The sequence below is a fragment of the Amborella trichopoda genome, chromosome 4 (genome assembly GCF_054954075.1).
Source record: "Amborella trichopoda isolate Santa Cruz 75 chromosome 4, AtrichopodaSantaCruz75HAP2 v2.0, whole genome shotgun sequence".
Classification (NCBI taxonomy): domain Eukaryota; kingdom Viridiplantae; phylum Streptophyta; class Magnoliopsida; order Amborellales; family Amborellaceae; genus Amborella; species Amborella trichopoda.
In genome coordinates this window covers 44275897-44294975 of record NC_142339.1, presented here as the reverse complement: position 1 = coordinate 44294975, position 19079 = coordinate 44275897, and the positions used below count along the sequence as shown (strand labels likewise).

The 19079-nt window shown below is 34.8% G+C and overlaps 1 protein-coding gene and 1 long non-coding RNA gene across 2 annotated transcripts; one reads left to right on the top strand and one right to left on the bottom strand.

Moving 5' to 3' along the window:
* Positions 1–218: 218 nt before the first annotated feature.
* LOC148782494 (uncharacterized) lies at positions 219–3680 on the bottom strand. The gene is made up of 2 exons (XR_016053609.1): positions 3214–3680; positions 219–2914 (listed from the first exon to the last, which is right to left on the bottom strand). It is a non-coding gene; the product is annotated as an uncharacterized LOC148782494 (long non-coding RNA).
* Positions 3681–14831: 11151 nt separating this feature from the next.
* LOC148782493 (Integrase-type DNA-binding superfamily protein) lies at positions 14832–15436 on the top strand (the record flags this gene model as incomplete). Its single annotated transcript, XM_088864641.1, is given in 2 exon segments — positions 14832–15312; positions 15315–15436. Coding segments are annotated over 2 exon segments (603 nt in total), but the record flags the coding sequence as incomplete, so codon positions are not given.
* Positions 15437–19079: the final 3643 nt, after the last annotated feature.

The following is a 19079-nucleotide window of genomic DNA, read 5'->3' as shown; positions in this document are numbered from 1 at the left end:
AATTATATTGATATGAAATGGGTCGAGTGAGGAATGTCCCTGCAAAATTTGAGCTCAAAACTCTCTACGGATTGTGAGAATTGAGAATGAGTTCGGGTTATACTGACTGCTACCCGAGTTCACTCTTGATCATCTACTTTTTCCCTTCTATTCGACCATGGTGTGTGTTGGGAAACCCTTTGATACAGAATAGAAAGCTATGAGCGAGAGGAGCAACATATCCAAATTTGAAGTCAGTTGGTACTTTCATTTGGATGAAGAAAACTCGGTGATTATTGAAAGTTATTCCTCCAATATTGGATTATGCACACAATGTGTACTTTTGTAAAAGTCGAGTGGTCCTTCGAATGTTGCATAAAAAATGGCACTTCCTGATATCGAATCGACAACAAATTTGAGATTTAGGCTCCTGAGCATTGTGGCTTTCTTCTATAAAATTTTTGGCACATGAGGCGACAAACTTCACGAGGCTTCTTTGTAAATTCGGGCCATTTGAAGGGTGACACCCACTTTGTACCCCCGAACAAAAGGTCCAAAATGCCATATCTAATTCATCCAATATCTGATTGATCTGATACTCTAGATTTAAGCCTTTTGTTTGTGTCGTTGCATCATAAAAGCTTTGAACCTTTCGGTTACAGATTTCATACGACTCTTTTATAAATTGGGGGCCAACTTGGGCAACGACTCTTTACTTCCGACGTAGTGGGATTAGATCTTGGTCATCCAACATCGAATTGGTCTGATATTTGGAGGGTATTATTGTAGTACCTTGGATTAAAGATCAAACGGTTAGATTAGAGTTCTGAGTGGGTTTGACCAGAGTTTGACCATGCTCTCTTCTGGGCTGTCCTATTGCCATCTTAAACATTCAACTAGCTCTAATTCTCGTTGTTTTTTTAGCACGGGGCTTCTTCTCATTCCCTCTAAAAGATTCATCAATTTTGAGCTTGATCTGAAGCTACTTTCTTCTTCGATTGTGCCCAATTTCAATGATTGTGGCATAATCATGTCAGTTATTGTACTTAGTGTTTATTCAGATGATTGTCCTGACAAGTTGCACACAACTGGCCATTGTTTGGCATATTTATTTAATTTCTTTTATTTTGGGTGGCAAAAAGGCCCTTTGGAAGGCAGAAATCCGAGGTTTCCCTTATGTGGGACTGTAGTCTGGTAATGTATGTGCTCCACAACCACAACAACTGCCCCTTGGATGATTTTATTTTGCTTCAAAACACCCCCAAACACCGAGATCGACAGAGATGAAGAGGATGAGGAGGAGGCACTTGTAGATGAAGATGATGCCGGTGAGCGTAGCGCTTCCGATGATAGTGAGGGAGATCCCTCCTTTTGGCCCTAAAGCAGAGCTGAGAGAGAGAGAGAGAGACTGGGCTCGAAGGGAGAGAGAGTAGGAGTTGATAGATGCCCAGCCAGCGATCTACAAAAGGGAGATAGACTCATATGATTTTTGTGGATTCCCTGAGTGTGAAGGAGACTCATTCTTTGAGGGCGTTCTTAGTCTACCTATTTGGCTCTTTCCTCTTTGCTAACACTTCAAGAGGATGGATCGAGTATAAGGTGATCTGGACGACCCGAGGCTTGGTTACTTGGAGAGAGTGGCCTGGGGACCTGCCATTCAAGGCTGCATTTACCTCAGTCTTTAGAAGGCTACTCTGGGAGGAGTCCATACTCTCAGTTGTTTTTCTGTCTTTCTTCAGGTACTTTGCACTTCCCTCGTCTTTGATGTTACTATGAACCCCGACCCTTGAGGTTTGGTTCTCACATAGGAGCTTTCTCTTTATGTTTGTTAGGTTTAGGCTTGGGAGCGCATAGGTATCCCACTCCCGACTCCTTATTCTCTTATGCCTCAATTTCCCCACATTCATAGGCGGGCTTTCGGTATTTGGGAGATGAGGTCTTTCTAATCTCTTTTCTTGGACTTCTTGTCCAAGCAGGAAGTAAACCCTCTTCTTGATAGCCTTTTGTCTGTTTCTTTCCCTCTTAGGGATGTGAAGTATTCACTAATTTTCCTTCTTTCTTCAAATTACCTCATGTTTAGTAGGGGATGCTTTGTCCCTACTGTACCTTGAGTCCTCGGAGGGTGCCTCTAACTTGCATGGACATCGTGGAGATTTACCATCCTAAGCATGTCCCTCGGGCCTCGGCAATATGACTAGCCTCACCCTTCTTCATCTTCACTCCTCTCCTCTCATCTGGACTGCAAACTGTGAGGGGTGCTTGGCGGATATAGGGAGCTGGGTATTTGAGTGGGCTAAGAGACGTCGGAGAATGGTCCAGTAGAATGATTATGGGTGCTTTGGTTAGTACATGAGGACTGTTGTAGAACTCTCTCTACTGAGATATATCTGTCAAACCATGGCCTGGATGTGGTCCATCATCTAAGAGAGGCACGAGCTGGTGTAGGGTGACATCATCAACCTGGAGATTCGATTGGAGAAATCGGGCCATGCATGCAGATATGCTGAGCCTGAGAGAAATGAGGTGAGAGCCAAGTGGACTGCTTGAGATCTGAGCATGACAGTTTGAGGTCTGAGTTAGATCAACCCCTCCGTCTTCTTATTCACCCTCGATGCCTTAGGGAGATTCTTGGGCCCAGCAAGACCAGGAGCTTAGATGCCTGCGAGGAGATGTTGACTGACTTCATAGGGAGAGGGTTTTCGCTCTTCTCTTTCTTCTTTAAATTGTTTACGGTGAAATTCGTGACAGATTTGAGAATTGATCCGCCTATGATTCACTCGAACCGAGTTACTTGAACAATGATCGGGTTCTGCCGAATTCTGATCCACAGATGATTCAATCTCTGAGGGAGATCAAGCTTTCTAGGGATTTTGCCGCAATGCCAGCTATATATCGCACCAAAACATGCGAGGAAATAAACATGCACGAAGTACACCTGAAAATGTTTAAGCAAATATGAAAGTAACTAACTAGATGAAGACAAAAATTGAGAATACTAACTTGAAGCAAGGCCGACCGGCCTGGCAACCAAAATAATCCCAGTTCAAACCATGTGAATGATGATTAACCCCTTTCTTACATAAAGATGTGCCCATATTTTGAGATAGATTGAAGAATGGCTATGGGTCTATGTTTTATTGCATAGATTAGGACTGACTGAAGGTTTTTTCTTAAAATCTAAATTTTGGGAAACGGTTTTACATTTGCAGGGAAAAAGTTTAGGATTTTGAATACCTGAATCTAGGGTTTCGAGGCTAGGGCTAGGATTTCCAAGGCTTCTAGGGTCATGGAAGAAGTCGGTCAAGAATTGGCCAAAAACCATCCTAAGTGGACCTAAAAAAGTCCTATTTTTAGAGGAAATAATTTCAAGTCAATATGGACCGCGTGTTCTATCAATGACAGGAGATGCGGCGGTGGGATTTCTGCCCTCAGCGCCACACACCACATCTCTAAGTTACTTTGGATCTCACTCGGTATACTTTTCTCCATACATTCCAAAAATGTGGGATTTTCTGACATTACATGCACTGTACTGAATGTGGTCATGCATTTTTGCAATTTGTTTTTTCTTTCTCAGTTCAATTCTTGCAATTTTGGGTGGATTTAACCTAAATGGGTTATCTAGTGACTGTTCAGGTGGATTATGGTCTGGGGTTGACTATGTTCTTCATGGTCCACGGTGTATCAAGCTAGTATGGTCCCTATTGGGCAGAACGAAGGTTGTTTTTATAGTTTCAAGGTCATATACTATGGTTTTAGGTTTTGAAGGCCTAGGAAAAAGGTCGATTACCAAATGAGTGTCTATATTTCAAAAACTAGCAAAAGAGTTCCATTGGCAAGATTTGAATTCCAATGCCAATAGGTTTGACATTCACTCTACCACCTAATCCCTTAAAAAGAATCCGTATTAGGAAAAAGCCATACGCTTATACAGACTATGTCGATACGTACTAAAAAGACGATGACACCGTCGAACACATACGGTGAAGTGTCGATTGGATACAGAGGGCCCACTGATAACCAGCTTTGAAGTGTTGCGATTTGCATTGGTGCTCTTTGGGGTAACCTTACAACATTTTGAAAATTTATCGTGATTCATTTGTGAGTGCCAATTACATCAAGTATCATACATGTCAATATAATTGTCAATTGTGTGCTAAAATTGAAAGAATCAAGAATTGAGATATTTTGCACAACTGACTCAGCAAAGTTTATAATCGAGTCTTGTGATTATTTGAGTTGTTTTGAATATTGGGAATTGGCTCGCATTCACCTGTATTGTTGCTAGAAATTGTACGCATAAGAGCCAATACAAGTTATCTAACCAGTATCTCAATGAAAGCTTTTAATTGTGTGTTGTGTTTTTAGGCTCAAATTTGGTTTTTTCAGGCCAGCAAGCACCCTCACCTATCTTATTTAAAAATAAAGATGAGAGAAAATGTGTAGTTTGGAAGCATGTGGTCATTAATCACAAAAAAAAGGACCCAAAATAAATGAGCAAGTACTACATTTACTGCGCCCCCAAATACGTTGTCGCTTTCCATGAAACAAATATGGAGCTGGTCAAACAAGCTCATCGAATTCGAAGGCTAAGTGTCAAAATTAGGGTTTCCGAGGTGAGGTATTGTATAGAGACAATAAATAACGGAGAATGGGGAGGGCATGTGGAGAGAGAAAACAAAAATAAAGGGTTTGATTAATGCTTGGAAGTTTCAAGGAAGTGTGCAATGTGCTGCATGTGACTTGTGAAGTATGGGCGTTGTGCGAGGTTCCATGAACCAACATGGGAGGAGCCCACAAGGTGGTGGTTGCCTTAACAAACTCTCTCTCGAACAAGCAAGGCCATTTGAGGGTGCTTAGGCTCAAGTGGGCTCGGTGCTAAGCTCCTTTTTTGGCTTTGGCTTGACTCGTGCATAGGCAATTAACTACTTTTATATAAAGGACACGTTTACTGTGAGTTTATGTAGAAATGAGATGCTTTTTAAAAATCTATTTTTGAGATGGATTTTTTTACCTAATTTTTAAGGACGTGTAATTTCTAACATGGAGTTCATGAAAAAATAAATAAATTTTGAAAATTAAAAATAAGGATTCTATTAAGAAAACATTTAGACGATTAGTTTCAATTTTTTTTAGATAGATCACCAATTTGAATCCATCTTTATACAGTAAATGCAGAAACGCGGTCCCTGTCACATAAAACAATTTTCTTTATCTAAAAGATATTCTACTCACTTGGGAGTATACTATCCATTTACTCCCTTAGGTAAATTTATAGTTAAGAGACCCCAGATTTTAGAGATATAACCTCTTTAACACATAAGTTAACCTCAATAAATAAAATAAAATAAAATAAATTCCCAATTGCACCCTCTAAGCACTTGAAAAAAAAAAATAGATTCCGTCTAAATTTTAGAGGGTGAGATCCCAGTGTTAGATAACTTAATCTTTTTTTTTTCTTTTTTTCCTTTTTGAGAATAACCATTTAGTGATTCTAAGGTGGTTATCAAATTTTCAAATTGACAAAATCCTCCGGAATAAGTCATCGAGGGCATATAAGTAAACTGTGCTCCCAAGGGAGCATAGTATACATGCTCGTACTTTTATAGTACACAAGAGATCTAGTCAAAATGGGAAGAGCAGGAGTGGTTGGTAAAGGGAATTATGGAGTGCACACATTGTGTTTCCTAGCTGTTGTATACTGAGTGCAGAATAAAATTAATTGGATAAATCATAATATAAAAGGAAGGTGCATGTCAAAATTCTATCATAAAAGATTATTTTTCTTTGAAAATCCTCTACTTGATCATATCAACAAGAAAAGCATGAAAATGAAAGCAAAATAATTTAAACTCCTCAAAAATTGCATTTTGTAACACAATATTCCAATCATGTATTTTCGAGTATGTTCTAGTGTTCATATACACCATCTTTAGAGCTCTAAATTTCATAATAAGGAGAGAAGATAGATTCTCAAGGCATGGACACCAAAACTACATTTTCTAAGAGAGTTTGGAGATGACATTGACTCTACACAAAGGAAAAAGCTTACACAAAGGCTACGACCTTATATTATAGAAGAAAGGTGCACCTCAAAAATCTAGCAAAGAGTGTTTTAAAGTTGGAAAACCTTTCAGCTGATCATCACGACCTTGAGAAGTATGGATATAAAGTAAAAAGAATTTCAAGCTCTAAAAGTATTTGGTATGTACCAAGTTATTTGGACTGTCCATTTTGAAGATTTTCAAGTGTTTAATATTTGGTTGATCTGTATCATTTTAGAATTTTAAATTTCATAATTAAGCTTGAATATGGATTTTCAATCCATTATAAGGTTTCCAACTCACTTAAAGGTGCAGTTTACTTGAACAGTATAAGGTGGGCACCTTATACAAACCTCGCATCTATACAAACCCCAGCCCTGAATAAATACATTCGCTACAAGAAAATGCTCTAGAATTGATCCTAACGCATGATACCATGTAAGTCACAAACTTTCTTCCAAGATTTTGTAACTTACCATGCTAAACCAAATAAAGCATTATATTAAAGAGTAGAGTGCGGCTAGGGTTTTATGTTCAAAACTAAAACCTCACTTCAATATCTCTTCAGAAACCTGGTGCTAGAAAATAAATATGGTGCCATAAAACAATTACAACAACCTGAAAATTTATTTTTATCTCTAATAATAAAATTTGAAGATCAAAAAATGATATAGACATGTTAAACATTTGAAAATGGATAGTCCAGCTTAATTTTAGAGCTTGAAATTTATTTATTTTCCTGAAAGAGAAAATTTATAAAAGTTAACAACTTTATACTATAGAAATAAAGTGCACCTAAAAAATGCAATAGGAAAGAGCATTTTGAAGTTAGAAAATCTTCCATGATCATCTTGACCTTGACATATATGAATATAATTAAAAACAAGGTTTTTAAATTCTAAAATAGTACATCTTGTAATAAGTTATCTAAACAGTCTATTTTCAAGGTTTTCAAGTACTTGTAGATCCACTTGATCTATATCGTTTTATGAAATTTTAAATTTTGTAATTAAGCTTCAACATGATTTTTCAAGCCATTGTATAGTTTCCAATCCAGAACTACATCTCCGGTAAAATTTAGACGTGGTGTCGTACTTGTATAGTATAAGGGGGCGCGCCTTATACAAATTTGTGGTGCTCTAGATGATCGATTTAAGCACGAACTGTATTTTCCTACATGGCTCTGAGGTGCAACCTTACATTTACAGTAGCGCCTACGCGTTAAATAAACTGTAGCAAGAAGCAGCGTTGCCTGACACTGGAGGGGCCGTTACTTTCAATGCCATCTGCATTGCTTGGCCTTTAAGAAATGACACCAAATCCTCCAACACAAAACACTCATTATTCAAAAATGGAAAAAGTCTGAACACTCATCATTCAAAAATGGAAAAAGTCTATATAAGGTTGCAACCTTAAAATGTAGAATTACATATGCACCTCAAAAATCTATTAGAAAATGTTGTTTTAATGTTGAAAAATTTTCTAATTGATCATCTCGGTGTCGAGATATAAAAATATGAAAAAAAAAAAGATTTTAAATGCAAGAAATAATACATCTTGCAACACATTATCTAGATCGTCCATTTTCAAGATTTTTGTATGTTTATAGATCTACTTGATTTTAATGATTTTTGGAGTTCAAAATTCAAAAATAGCGATGGCACATGGTTCAAAATTTACAATAGAACCGGTATTCTAGGACTCGAGTGAGTCTCCTCGAAATGGCATGACTTAGGTGCAAGTTTGGGTAGGAGCTGGCTAAACTCTCTACATTTTAGTATTATAACTTACTCGACAGAGTTTAGAGACTACTCTGACTTTACGTAGGCCGTGTTTTTTAACATTAATGGTGTTATCATATGGATATGTATGGTATAAATATGTACATCTGGATATGATTAGGTGTTTTTGTATGAATATGTATCTCTTGATTATGACAAGATTAGGCGGTATCAATCTATAACTGTTACCAGCTCTATATTTATATTGATATTGTCTATTTTTTTATACATCAATATATATAGAGTTCTTTGCAGATGTTCCGAAATTCTACCAACTGGAATAATAGAAATAAATAAAAAAATGATAAATAATGAAACAAAGGAAAAGTAAATAGAAAAAAGATAAAAGAAACATATTGTTTTTATTTTTTTAGAAAAATATTTTGTTCCTTTATAACAACTTACAATCATTAAGTAATGGCTGTGGTTTCTATAAGGTTGCACCCGTAAACAATCCAATTAAGGCGCACCCCCAAATTTTATCATAACAAGTAATTTTGATGCAGAAAGATTATTTGAAAATCTATTTTTATATCTAATTATAAAAATTTAAATGCCAAAACTAGTTAAAATCAAGTAGATCTATAAATATATGAAAATCTTGAAAATAGATGATTTAGATAATGTTTTGCAAGATGCACTATTTATGTGACGCAACTTTTTTTTTCTTTTTCATATCCGTATATCCTACTGTCGAAATGATCAATTTGAGACGCATATGTAATTCTACATTTTGAATGAGAAAAATGAAACAATTTGGTGCTTGGCTGATTTAGGAGAAGACTTTAGACTTTTTTAAAAAAAATTAGTATAAAAAAATTAGATATATATATATATATATATAATGTATAAAAATAATGGAAAAAATTAAAAATAAAGAATAAATACTTTTATATAGGTATTTCTTTAATCGAATCAGCCCGAAGCTTCTACTGAAGCAGACCCAAAGCAAACCGAAGCAGACTGAAGCGGCAACACCACACTTCTCTTCGCTTCGATTTATGCTTAAAATATGAAGGCTTTGGCCTCTTTGGCCAAAACGAAAAGAAATTTGATAACATTGATTGGGCCTCTATCCATTCTAACATGGTGAAGTAATGAATGTTATATTCACATAACGGCTTTTTGTGTGACCCCACCCACATCTATGATATATGTGACCCCTGATCTCAGCCATCAGATCTGAGTAGATGGCTAAGATGGCTTGAGTCACAATGTCATAAGCTAGCATTTAACCGTCAGATCTTGATCAAATGGCTCATAGTGTTTTATTTTTATTTTTTATTGTAAAAATAATTTTGAAACAAAATTTGGAGCATGTATAGATCTAACAAGGAGTACATGATAACAATATTAAAAAAAATATTTCCAATCATAAAAAATTACTAGAATACCCCTACAAATTGTAAGGGCATTTTGGTGATCTATTTTTACATAAAATATTTTATTTTTATTTTTTATTGCAGAAATAATTTTGAAACGAAATTTGGAGCATGTATAGATCTAACAAGGAGTACATGATAAAAATATTAAAAAAATATTTCTAGTAATAAAAAATTACTAGAATACCCCTACAAATTGTAAAGGGATTTTGGTAATCTATTTTTACATAAAATATTTTATTTTTATTTTTTATAGGCTCGCCCTAATTTTCTGATATGAAGCTCAAAATTTCATCAAAAATATTTTCTAGGAAAAAAATGAAAAATAAAACAGTGTTTGACTTGACATTATGGTAAGAACAATCGTAGTCGTTCGATTCAGATCAAACAGCTAAGAAGTGGGGTCGCATATAACTTATATGTTGTCATGGTTGCATAGAAACATTTCCCTATATTCATATAATCGACGCTTTCTAAACCTTGGTGGTGGTTATAGAAACTAATGAATGGGAAGAAATATAAATCAAGTGTCCAGGCTAATTGGTGAAAGGTATTGTATACTATGAGATCATTTATTTTTGGTACAGGAATGTTATAATTATGTTTAGCCATTGGATGTGAAATCCAATAAATGAAAGTGTATCACACCATTTGAGAAATTTCATTCTGAACTTTTTGTCCAAATAGAGATATATCCTCAACCATTCGATTTCAAATTTGATAGTCAATAATGATTTTGACCTCCTTAATAAACATTCTCATCTTATATATTTCCATGGTGAAAAGGTTTATATATCGGGTTTCAAATTTGAAATGAAAAATTATATCATATGTGACATAGAGTCCTAATAGTTTTAGAAATATACCTCAAAATTTCCACTATAAGCCTTTTAAGGGTGAGGTCTAGTAGGAGTGAGCTCCAGTGTAATTTGTCCCTCTTTTAGAAATGTAATAAAAAAAAGAAAGAAAGGAAAGTATATAATGGGACTATTTATCTTTTAATGTAAAGTGATCATAATTAATCATGACCATTTGATTTGAAATTAGGTAGCTCTATTTATTTCGTTGGCTCTCAAAGTTCAAAAGAAATTTATTTGAAATTTGTGAAACACTCAAGCAATCAGATTTCACATCGGATGGTTATAAGTAATTGTGACTTCTTTGTATCAAAAGTGATGGTCTCATTGTATACAATCTTATAAAAAAATTAAAAATTTTATAAACACCACTTTTATTAAAATATAAGTTTTTAGATATTTTAATATTTTTTTAAGATCATTTGATAACTTTCATATTTTTTCCTTCCTGTGATTTTTTTTGAAATACGTATAATTTAATTTAATTTTCTTAAAATCTATATTTTATAGATATTTGTCTTGTAATACTTTCTATTGCCCCTTCGAGTTTTTGCCCTTGAATTGGCAAGGGCAAGGCATGATTTCATGAACAGAATGGACGGTTAAGATATAGGCACGCATGCGCCCTTTTAGCCATCCAATGGTTGCAACAGGTCAGAATCTAAACCATTCTTTTGAGTTGAACAAGGCCCTACAGGCGGGTCCCGCGGCCCATCTGCCGTCACATGCATGGCACGTGCTTTACTGGTGACCTGGTCTTAGCAAATTACCATTGTACCCCTCATCTTGGAGAACCGTGGTAAAAATTTACTAGCGTGGGCATCTAAATTGGCCCCTTATTGTTGAATCTTAATTAAGGGCAATTTTTTTATTTTTTATTTTGAATCACTTAAGTGGAATAAAATCTAAAAATAAATACATCCTTAATTTGATTAAAATATGTTTACCTCTTAATGAATTTTTGAAGGGTGAGCTTTAAGCTATAATATTCTCTATGATATTTTATATTATTATTTTATTATTATGATGGATGTGGTTGGTAAGCAGCGAGCCTGTATATTGTAGAAATGCAGGCTTGGCAAGAAATATAGTTTTTAAATATAATTTGGTCTTAATTTTTAAAATATATGCAATATTTAATATGAAGATCACGAAGAAAAGTAATAAAAAATAAAAAATAAAAAAAATTGAAAACTAGAAATAATAATTATATCTTTCTACCATACTTACCATGAAGCTAATGATGCAGTAGATGGGCTTGCTATGTTTGGTGTTTCCCTTCTATCTTTACTTGTTTTGTCTACCTTAATTCATACTATGTAATACCATGTTGCTTCAGTTTTTATTAATAATAGCTCATAATGTTTGTCAAAAAAATAAAAAATTATATTAAAAAAATATTTGGACCATTAATTACAATTGTTTTTAGGTAGATCACCTATTTGCATCCATTTTCAAAAGGGATGCTTTATACTTTTGAACTATATATATATATATATACACGGTTCAACAAGTATGAAATAATTATTTTATTATTATTATTGTTGTTACTGTTATTGTCAAGACTGCAACTACGACTGGGACTTCTTGTGTGATAAAAACAGCTGGTGCGCGGCTTCACCTCCCACAGTCAAACACCAACGAGAGGGGAAATGTGAAAACGATAAGTCTCTTTCCTCCCAACGGTTTTTATTTTTCGGTCAAAGTTTTCAAGCTTAGCAACATTATTTAAATATATTAATAATTAATGCTTCAGCATTTGAACCTCGTCCGTCTTTTCCATTCATATTCTTCTCTCTTCCCACGAAAACCCCTCCCATCTCATTGTCCTTTAAAGTTTTAAATGGAAACCTGAATCTTCTTAAAAATTACACAAGTACATAGATAAAAAATGTCAAGAGAGCTATATTCTATATAATATTGACTTTCAAAACCTCCCTCTTTTTCTCTGTCCCTCTCTTGCAAGTTGCACAAATCCCTCTTTTAAATATTGAATACAATATTTGGATTTGCACACTAAATTGGTAAAATATACACATATATAATAATTAAAAGGGTTGTATACAATGAGACCATTTACTTTTGATACAAGGTGGTCACAATTTTTTACCACCCCTTGGTGTAAAATTTTATCGCTTGGATGTGTCACAAAGTTCAAAAATTTTTCTTTTGAAATTTAAATTTGGTCAATACAATAATTGCAGCCACCCAATTTTACATACAATGATCAAGATTATTGTGACCACCTTGTACCAAAGGTAAACAGTCTCATTCTATACTTTCCTATAATTAAATACTTAAATCAGTGTGTTGTAACTCGCCAAGCGAGTTTCCCCGAGTTATGTGTACAACTCGAGGACATAAAAAATTATAAAAATGTGATATGGCTATCTAAAGTTTTTTTGTATATGATTTAGATGTTTTTGTAAAAAATTGGTAAGCTTTTTTTGCCATAACTCTATGTTTATTTCTATTCCTGATATTTTAAAAATATCTCCAATAAATAAGATTTTTTTTAGAATTCATTTTTTATCTAATCTTAAAGATCATTTTAACTCTTTAAAGTTCATTTTGGTTTCATTTTACTTTTACAAAAAAAGGAATTATTTTTACAAAAAAAAAAAAATTCCTAATTTATTTAGGTTTTTTTCTTTTTGCCCATTGCATAACTCAACCAAATCCAAGTAACTTGCATCTATCAAGATGCAAGTCCCTTGGCCAAAGTGAGTCTTGGCACATTGATTTAAATTATCTTGAAATTATTAAATGCCAAATCAATCTATTTAATATTCGAAATATTGCTTAAATATAATATTAAAAATAAGTTTTAGGTACCGCTTAAACAAATATAGTGAAAGGTAACCCGATTGCCCCTGCTCCAATGGGGCTTTAAACAATGTCCATTCTTATCTCTCTTTAAAACGCACCTCTAAGCCCACAGGCACTTCACTCTTGCGTTCAAGACGTCCTTTAATGAAATACATACACATAAAACAAGAAAAACACATTATCACAACTCAACTTGGCCAAAGTACCGATCGGCTGAATAACTCAAGCAAATCTGAGTTGACTCACTGAGTCCTGTAATCCTATCCTCTGAATTTACCCGTCATTGCATTTCGGACATCGTTGGCAGCATCACAAGAAGCACCACCCTTTTGAGGTACCTAGCAAAAAGGTACGGTACATTGGAGATTGGTCTTTCCACATCTGGGGTGTAGCACAAACAATCATTTGCCCATTCACACGAAAGAAGAGAATCAACCTTTGGGGAAAGAGAAGTAGAAAGCCTTAGAAAATCTTTTAAAAAATCATAAATATATGAAAAATAAAATGAAAGTAGTAAAAGTAAAATAAAACAAAAAATAAGTTTAAAAAATCCAAATATACAAAAAAATAAATCCAGAAAAAACTGATTTATAAAAAGAAACTTAAAAAATCTAAAAATATAAATAGAGAGATTTTAAAAAATCTAAAAAAATATATAAAAATAGAGATTATGGGAAAAAAAATAAAAAAACACTCGGTATTTCCAAAAGCATTCAATCACATAAAATATTTACACACAATTTCTATATTTTTATAAATTTTAAAAATTGTTTTATCCTCCGAGTTACTCACAACTTAGTGCAATGAGGGTGAGACCGATAATTCAATGGGTTCAGGCAACTCCCGAAACTCTCAATCAAGAGGAGAGTAGAGCGATCATGAGGTTAGAGAAATAAAAAAAAAAAACAAGGTGGTTTCATCATGTTTCCCTATTTTCTTGTGAAATCGATAGCGCAACCATAGGGATGTCCTACAATTTCCCCCAAAAATAAAGAAAAACATGTGGAAAAGAAGAAACATATGGGGCGCCATATTTCATGTTTTTCTCTCCATTTTCAAACAGCAAAAAATGTGGTAATTGTGATTTTATGTTATTTTCTTAATCACCAAGCGAAAAAAGGCCCGGGAGGGTATCTACCCCACCAAATTGAGAGAGAAGGGGAGAGAGATCATGTGGGGTCCAGGGAGGGGGAAGACTGGAAATTGCAGCCCCCTCATTAAATACAATTTCGTAACACAAAAGAAATGACCCGGTTTCTATGCGGTTAAGAAGCCTGTATATATAGAAATGCAGGTTAAATTTTAAAGACAAGTAATCTCTAACATAGAGATTATGAATATAAAAAAATAAATAAATTTTTAAAATTAAAAATATTAAGAGATCATGAATATAAAAAAGTAAATAAATTTTTAAAATTAAAATATTAATTCTTGTAAGAAAACGATCATTAGTTTCCATTGTTTTTAGACGGAACACATAGTTGCATCCATCTTTAACATGGATGCTTTAAACTTTATGGACCGTATACATAGAAATGCGATCCAGTCCGCATGAAACAAATTTTCCAAAAAAATTTCTAGGAAAAAATGGAAAATCCATAAAAAAAATAAAAAAATAAAAAAAATAAAAAACAGGAAGTAAAAGGAAGGCTACTACCAAGACGCGTTTGTGTCTGGGAGACCAGCTATCCCTCTCTCACTCACCCTGCAATCTTCCTCCCCACACCAGGAAGCTGCCTCAGGAGGTATCCTATGTTCCACCCCTTACTTTTATATAAATAAACCCCCACCCCCACATGCATACCTCTCTCTAAATCCCCAAACACTCTCTCATATCACATATCACCCCCTACATCCCCTTATCATCCTCTCTCCTCTCATATTACTCTCTCTCCTCAATTCTACATTGTGATCACATATTATCCCCCCTCACAACAATACCCTTCTCTCTCTCTCTCCTCATTGCACAGTGCAGCTTTCTCCTTTGCATCTAATTCGATCATGGTGAAGAATCAATCAGGAAAAAGCAAATACAAAGGAGTAAGAATGAGGAGCTGGGGTTCTTGGGTCTCGGAGATCTGAGCTCCCAACCAGAAGACGCGCATATGGCTCGGATCATACTCCACGCCTGAAGCTGCAGCCTGAGCCTATGATGCTGCCCTCTTATGCCTAAAAGGCTCATCTGCCGCCCTCGACTTCCCCGCCCCGCAATACACAGCGTGTGCCCCATCACGCCCGTCCCCCCTCATGTCACCACGGTCGGTCCAGCGAGCCGTCGCTGCAGCAGCCGCCGAGCCAGGGCCGGGGCCAACTGAGACACGGAGTGCAGCAGTGGGCTCATCAGACTGCTGCTCGTCCCCTTGCGAGAGCCAGGAGGTGAGCCAAGAAGCTAGCTCGCGTGTGCTCAAGCCATGGTTCGATGGATTCGAGCTCCAGTCACCTAATACATGGACCAGGTGCTCAGTGCCTACGCTATGGTTGCTCCTCCTCCACCACAAACCGTGACTGGTGTTGTTGATGATTGCTTTGAGGAAGGGGATATCAATCTGTGGAGCTTCAGCTGATCTCTCTCTCTCTATTACAATTTTTACTAACAATGACGATGATGATTGTTTTTCATTTATTTGATTGGTTTTGAGGTTTTGAGATTAGTGTAAGTACGGGTGAAAGCATCAGAGGAGGTGACATCGATAGTATTTTTTAATGAGATGTGACTCTTCGAACTTGTTGGGCATCGTTCGAGGTTTCTATTCATGTTAGTTGCTGGACTAATAAAGTACCTGTCAAAAGCCTAAATCATAATATTACTTTATTATTATTATTGTTATTACTATTAAGATAAAGTAAATAAAGGAACTATTTACTTTTAATTGAACAAGGTCACAATGAGTTATCTATTAATAGTATCATGTAATTGACTCAAAATTTCAAAAAAAAAAAAACATGAAACTTTATGATACTTTAAAGTTTAAATCATCAAATTTAACATTTATTGGCTAGGAGTTTGAAGCAATTGTAACATCTTGTAACAAAAATAAATAGTCTCATGTTGAAATTTACTAAATAATAATCATATGTGAAGGGTGAGACTTTGTCTAAAGTGTGTTGAGCAACTAGGTTCTTGAAAGGTTGTGGGACATTCTTTTATCATTTTTTTTTCTTCTTATTTCACTTAAATGGTGATCTTGGTAAATCCATATTCCATGCCATGTTTATCATTTATTTTATGAAATGTTATTTCGATTTCTCAATCGATGATCGGTTAAATCAAGTTAGCTCAGTTTGTCTCAAATTTCATTTTCTTTTTGTTCTCATGCTATTAGACTATCATGACTGGTTTGGCAGTAGGCCTAATTTTTGTTCCCATGGTATCAGACTATCATGACTGGTTTGGCAGTAGGCCTGAAAAGATAAAGAAGGAAGCAATGTTAACGCGTTGGATAACTTATCGGTTGAGGAAAGGGACTCTTTAGATTCACTTTGTTGGCATTTTTTGTTTCAAATTCAAATCAATCCAGTTAACACCGCCTAGTTTAAACAAAACAATGGCGATCAATAGAGTATAAAGCATTGAAATAGTGAATAGAGAAAAGATTAGCAACTTTATAATTCCACTTTTTCATGGTGGGTTGCCAATCCCTTGTCGTCCCATGCTCACTTCAGTGGACACTCAACACTCCTCATGAGCTAGATTTCATTCCATATCAACAACATTTTACATTTAATACCTTAACAATGTTGCAAAAAATAAGGGTGTGGTCTGATCGGGGGCTGTAAATTCAGGTAGTGGTGGCTTACAAAATCACAAAAAAGGAAAGACCTTCTTGTTTCTCAGCTACGCTAAAGCATTATCTCAATACTATATTTGACCTTTACTGATTAAAAATCAATGTGTATAAGGTTGTACTGGGCAAGCTAGTCCTTGGGTACTTAAATTTAGTATCAGAGCATAATATTTCATAGCTTAGGAGAGATTTAAAGAAATATAGATGGTGCTCATATGCTATCAGATCGATCTCCTGTTTGAGGCAGGTAGTTAGTAATTTGAGATTTTCTTCGGGATATTCCCCTTGTTTCAGGTGTCGAAAAGGCTAAGGTCATTTTAAATACATCCACTCACATTTTTGTGAGAGAAAAGAGTTCAACCAAATTGGTGGTGGGTGTTTGTCATCATTGTCTCTTCAAATGCCATGTATAATCAGATTATAAATGATGGAGCTCAAAAAGAGTTTTTGGAGAACACAAATGACTTTTAGAGCAGAGTGCTTTACATACATGCTATCTGTAATTGCATGGTCTCAGAGACTTCATTTGGAGGGACAATACCTTTATATTAGACCCTACAAGCATTTGAATATATCAAGAACAACAATCTGTATACTTGCCTTTCCATTTATAAGAAAGGTAATGAACTCCCATGGGTTTTGGGGGTACTTTCTTGTTCTTTTATCTGAATATATCTCCAAATGCTTCATCGAAATTGAGGGTTTTCGATCGATCTTGTATATATCTCTAAATGCTTCATCGAAATTGAGGGTTTTCGATCGATCTTGTATACCATATTGATGCAAATAACATAGATGTTCCTCGAGCTCTTGCATGCCCATTGATGTATGCAAAAGCTATTGGCTACATCCAGTCTTTAAGTGAATTTGTCCCCAGTTGTATTTGTTCACTTTTCTAGTCCATAATATTTATACCCTACTGCTTCATTTTTTTGGGTGAGTCAGTGGGGAGAGGACCCCTAGGTAGGATTTAGGATTTGAGTCTACGACGTAGCGTTGCAAATCGTCAAGGCTAACCAATTAAGCTCGAGCTCTTTTCTTACTGCTTCATTTTTAAAATTAAACAAAGTATTTATTCTATATAAAAATACTGACACACACTCTACCTCTCTTCATTGGTTGGGTCAAATTCTTCCAATTATCATATTACAAGAATTTTTTTATTTTATTTAGCTTCCATTACTGTTTGGTTCCCAAAAGCTTTTAAACTACCTTTTAGATAATTTATGTACTGGTAATTAATATGACATGATCTTATGGATGTATGTCCAACAGCTCAATGGTTTCCAAAATGTTTTGAGGCACATTATGCAAGACTCTCACCTAGATTTCTTAACATAAATGGTAAACTTCACCCCAAATATGGAGCCCATTGAAACTCTAGGTGCTTACCAAATCATCTCTAGGCAAACTAAGTAGCGTCTTAAAACCTGGCTCGAGCGACTGAACCGAACTCTTGTTTGTTTCGAGCAAGCTTGGTGAACTGGTCAGTTCGAAATGGTTTACCAGATCCACCATAACAAGGTAATAAAAACTTTTTGAATTTCTTTTTGTAAAACAAAAATTTTTAAAAATAATTTTAAATTGGTATGTCAAAAAATCGGATCACTGTTTATTATTTAGCTGAAAATTTCATCAAGAAATTATCATAAAGTTGAGAGTTGTTTTCAAAAGGAAAAACTACAAAATTTGCAATCTACATAAATTGTTTTAGATAGTACTTGTTGTAGATCAAAGATAACACTATTTGCAACATCATTAATGAAATCTAGCAAAAGAAAAAGAAATACATGATTTCCTTTGAAAACTCAAGGGTTTATTCTGAAAAATAAAAGACGATAAACTTTTTTAGTCTACAAAAATTATGCTTTAAATCATGCAACGCTTTGGCAATTAAAAACTCTTAAACCCAAAGACCCGACCTCTAATTTTTCAAATATTGCTTAACGATATATCTCTTCAAACACAATTTTTGATTGGAGAAATTGTATTGCATACCTATTGAAGGGCTTTGAATTGATGTTTTATTATACATATTTTATGAATTTTGTTTGAGAAAATCAAAAGAAGTGACAGATCAAGGGTTTTAGCCAAAAAAAAAAAAAAAAGACAAGGAAAGTAAACAATATAACTTGGACCGAGTCCATTGATTTTGTTAGAAACTCTTCGAGTCCTAATTTTGTATGTGACTTCACGAGTGCCCTACTCATTCCAAGTTGTCCCAACGATTTTTGAAACACTACTACCAAAATCCCAAGTTAACATTCAAAAAGAAAAAAAAAACAAAAATATCATGTAAGGAGTAAAAAATTATCTTAAAAAATACCCAAATTGACTCTAGATAAGGTTAGGAATCTTGTACAAGTAGGGACATTTTAGTAATTTAACCCTTCTAAGAAGACCCAACCAAATGACTTCAGTA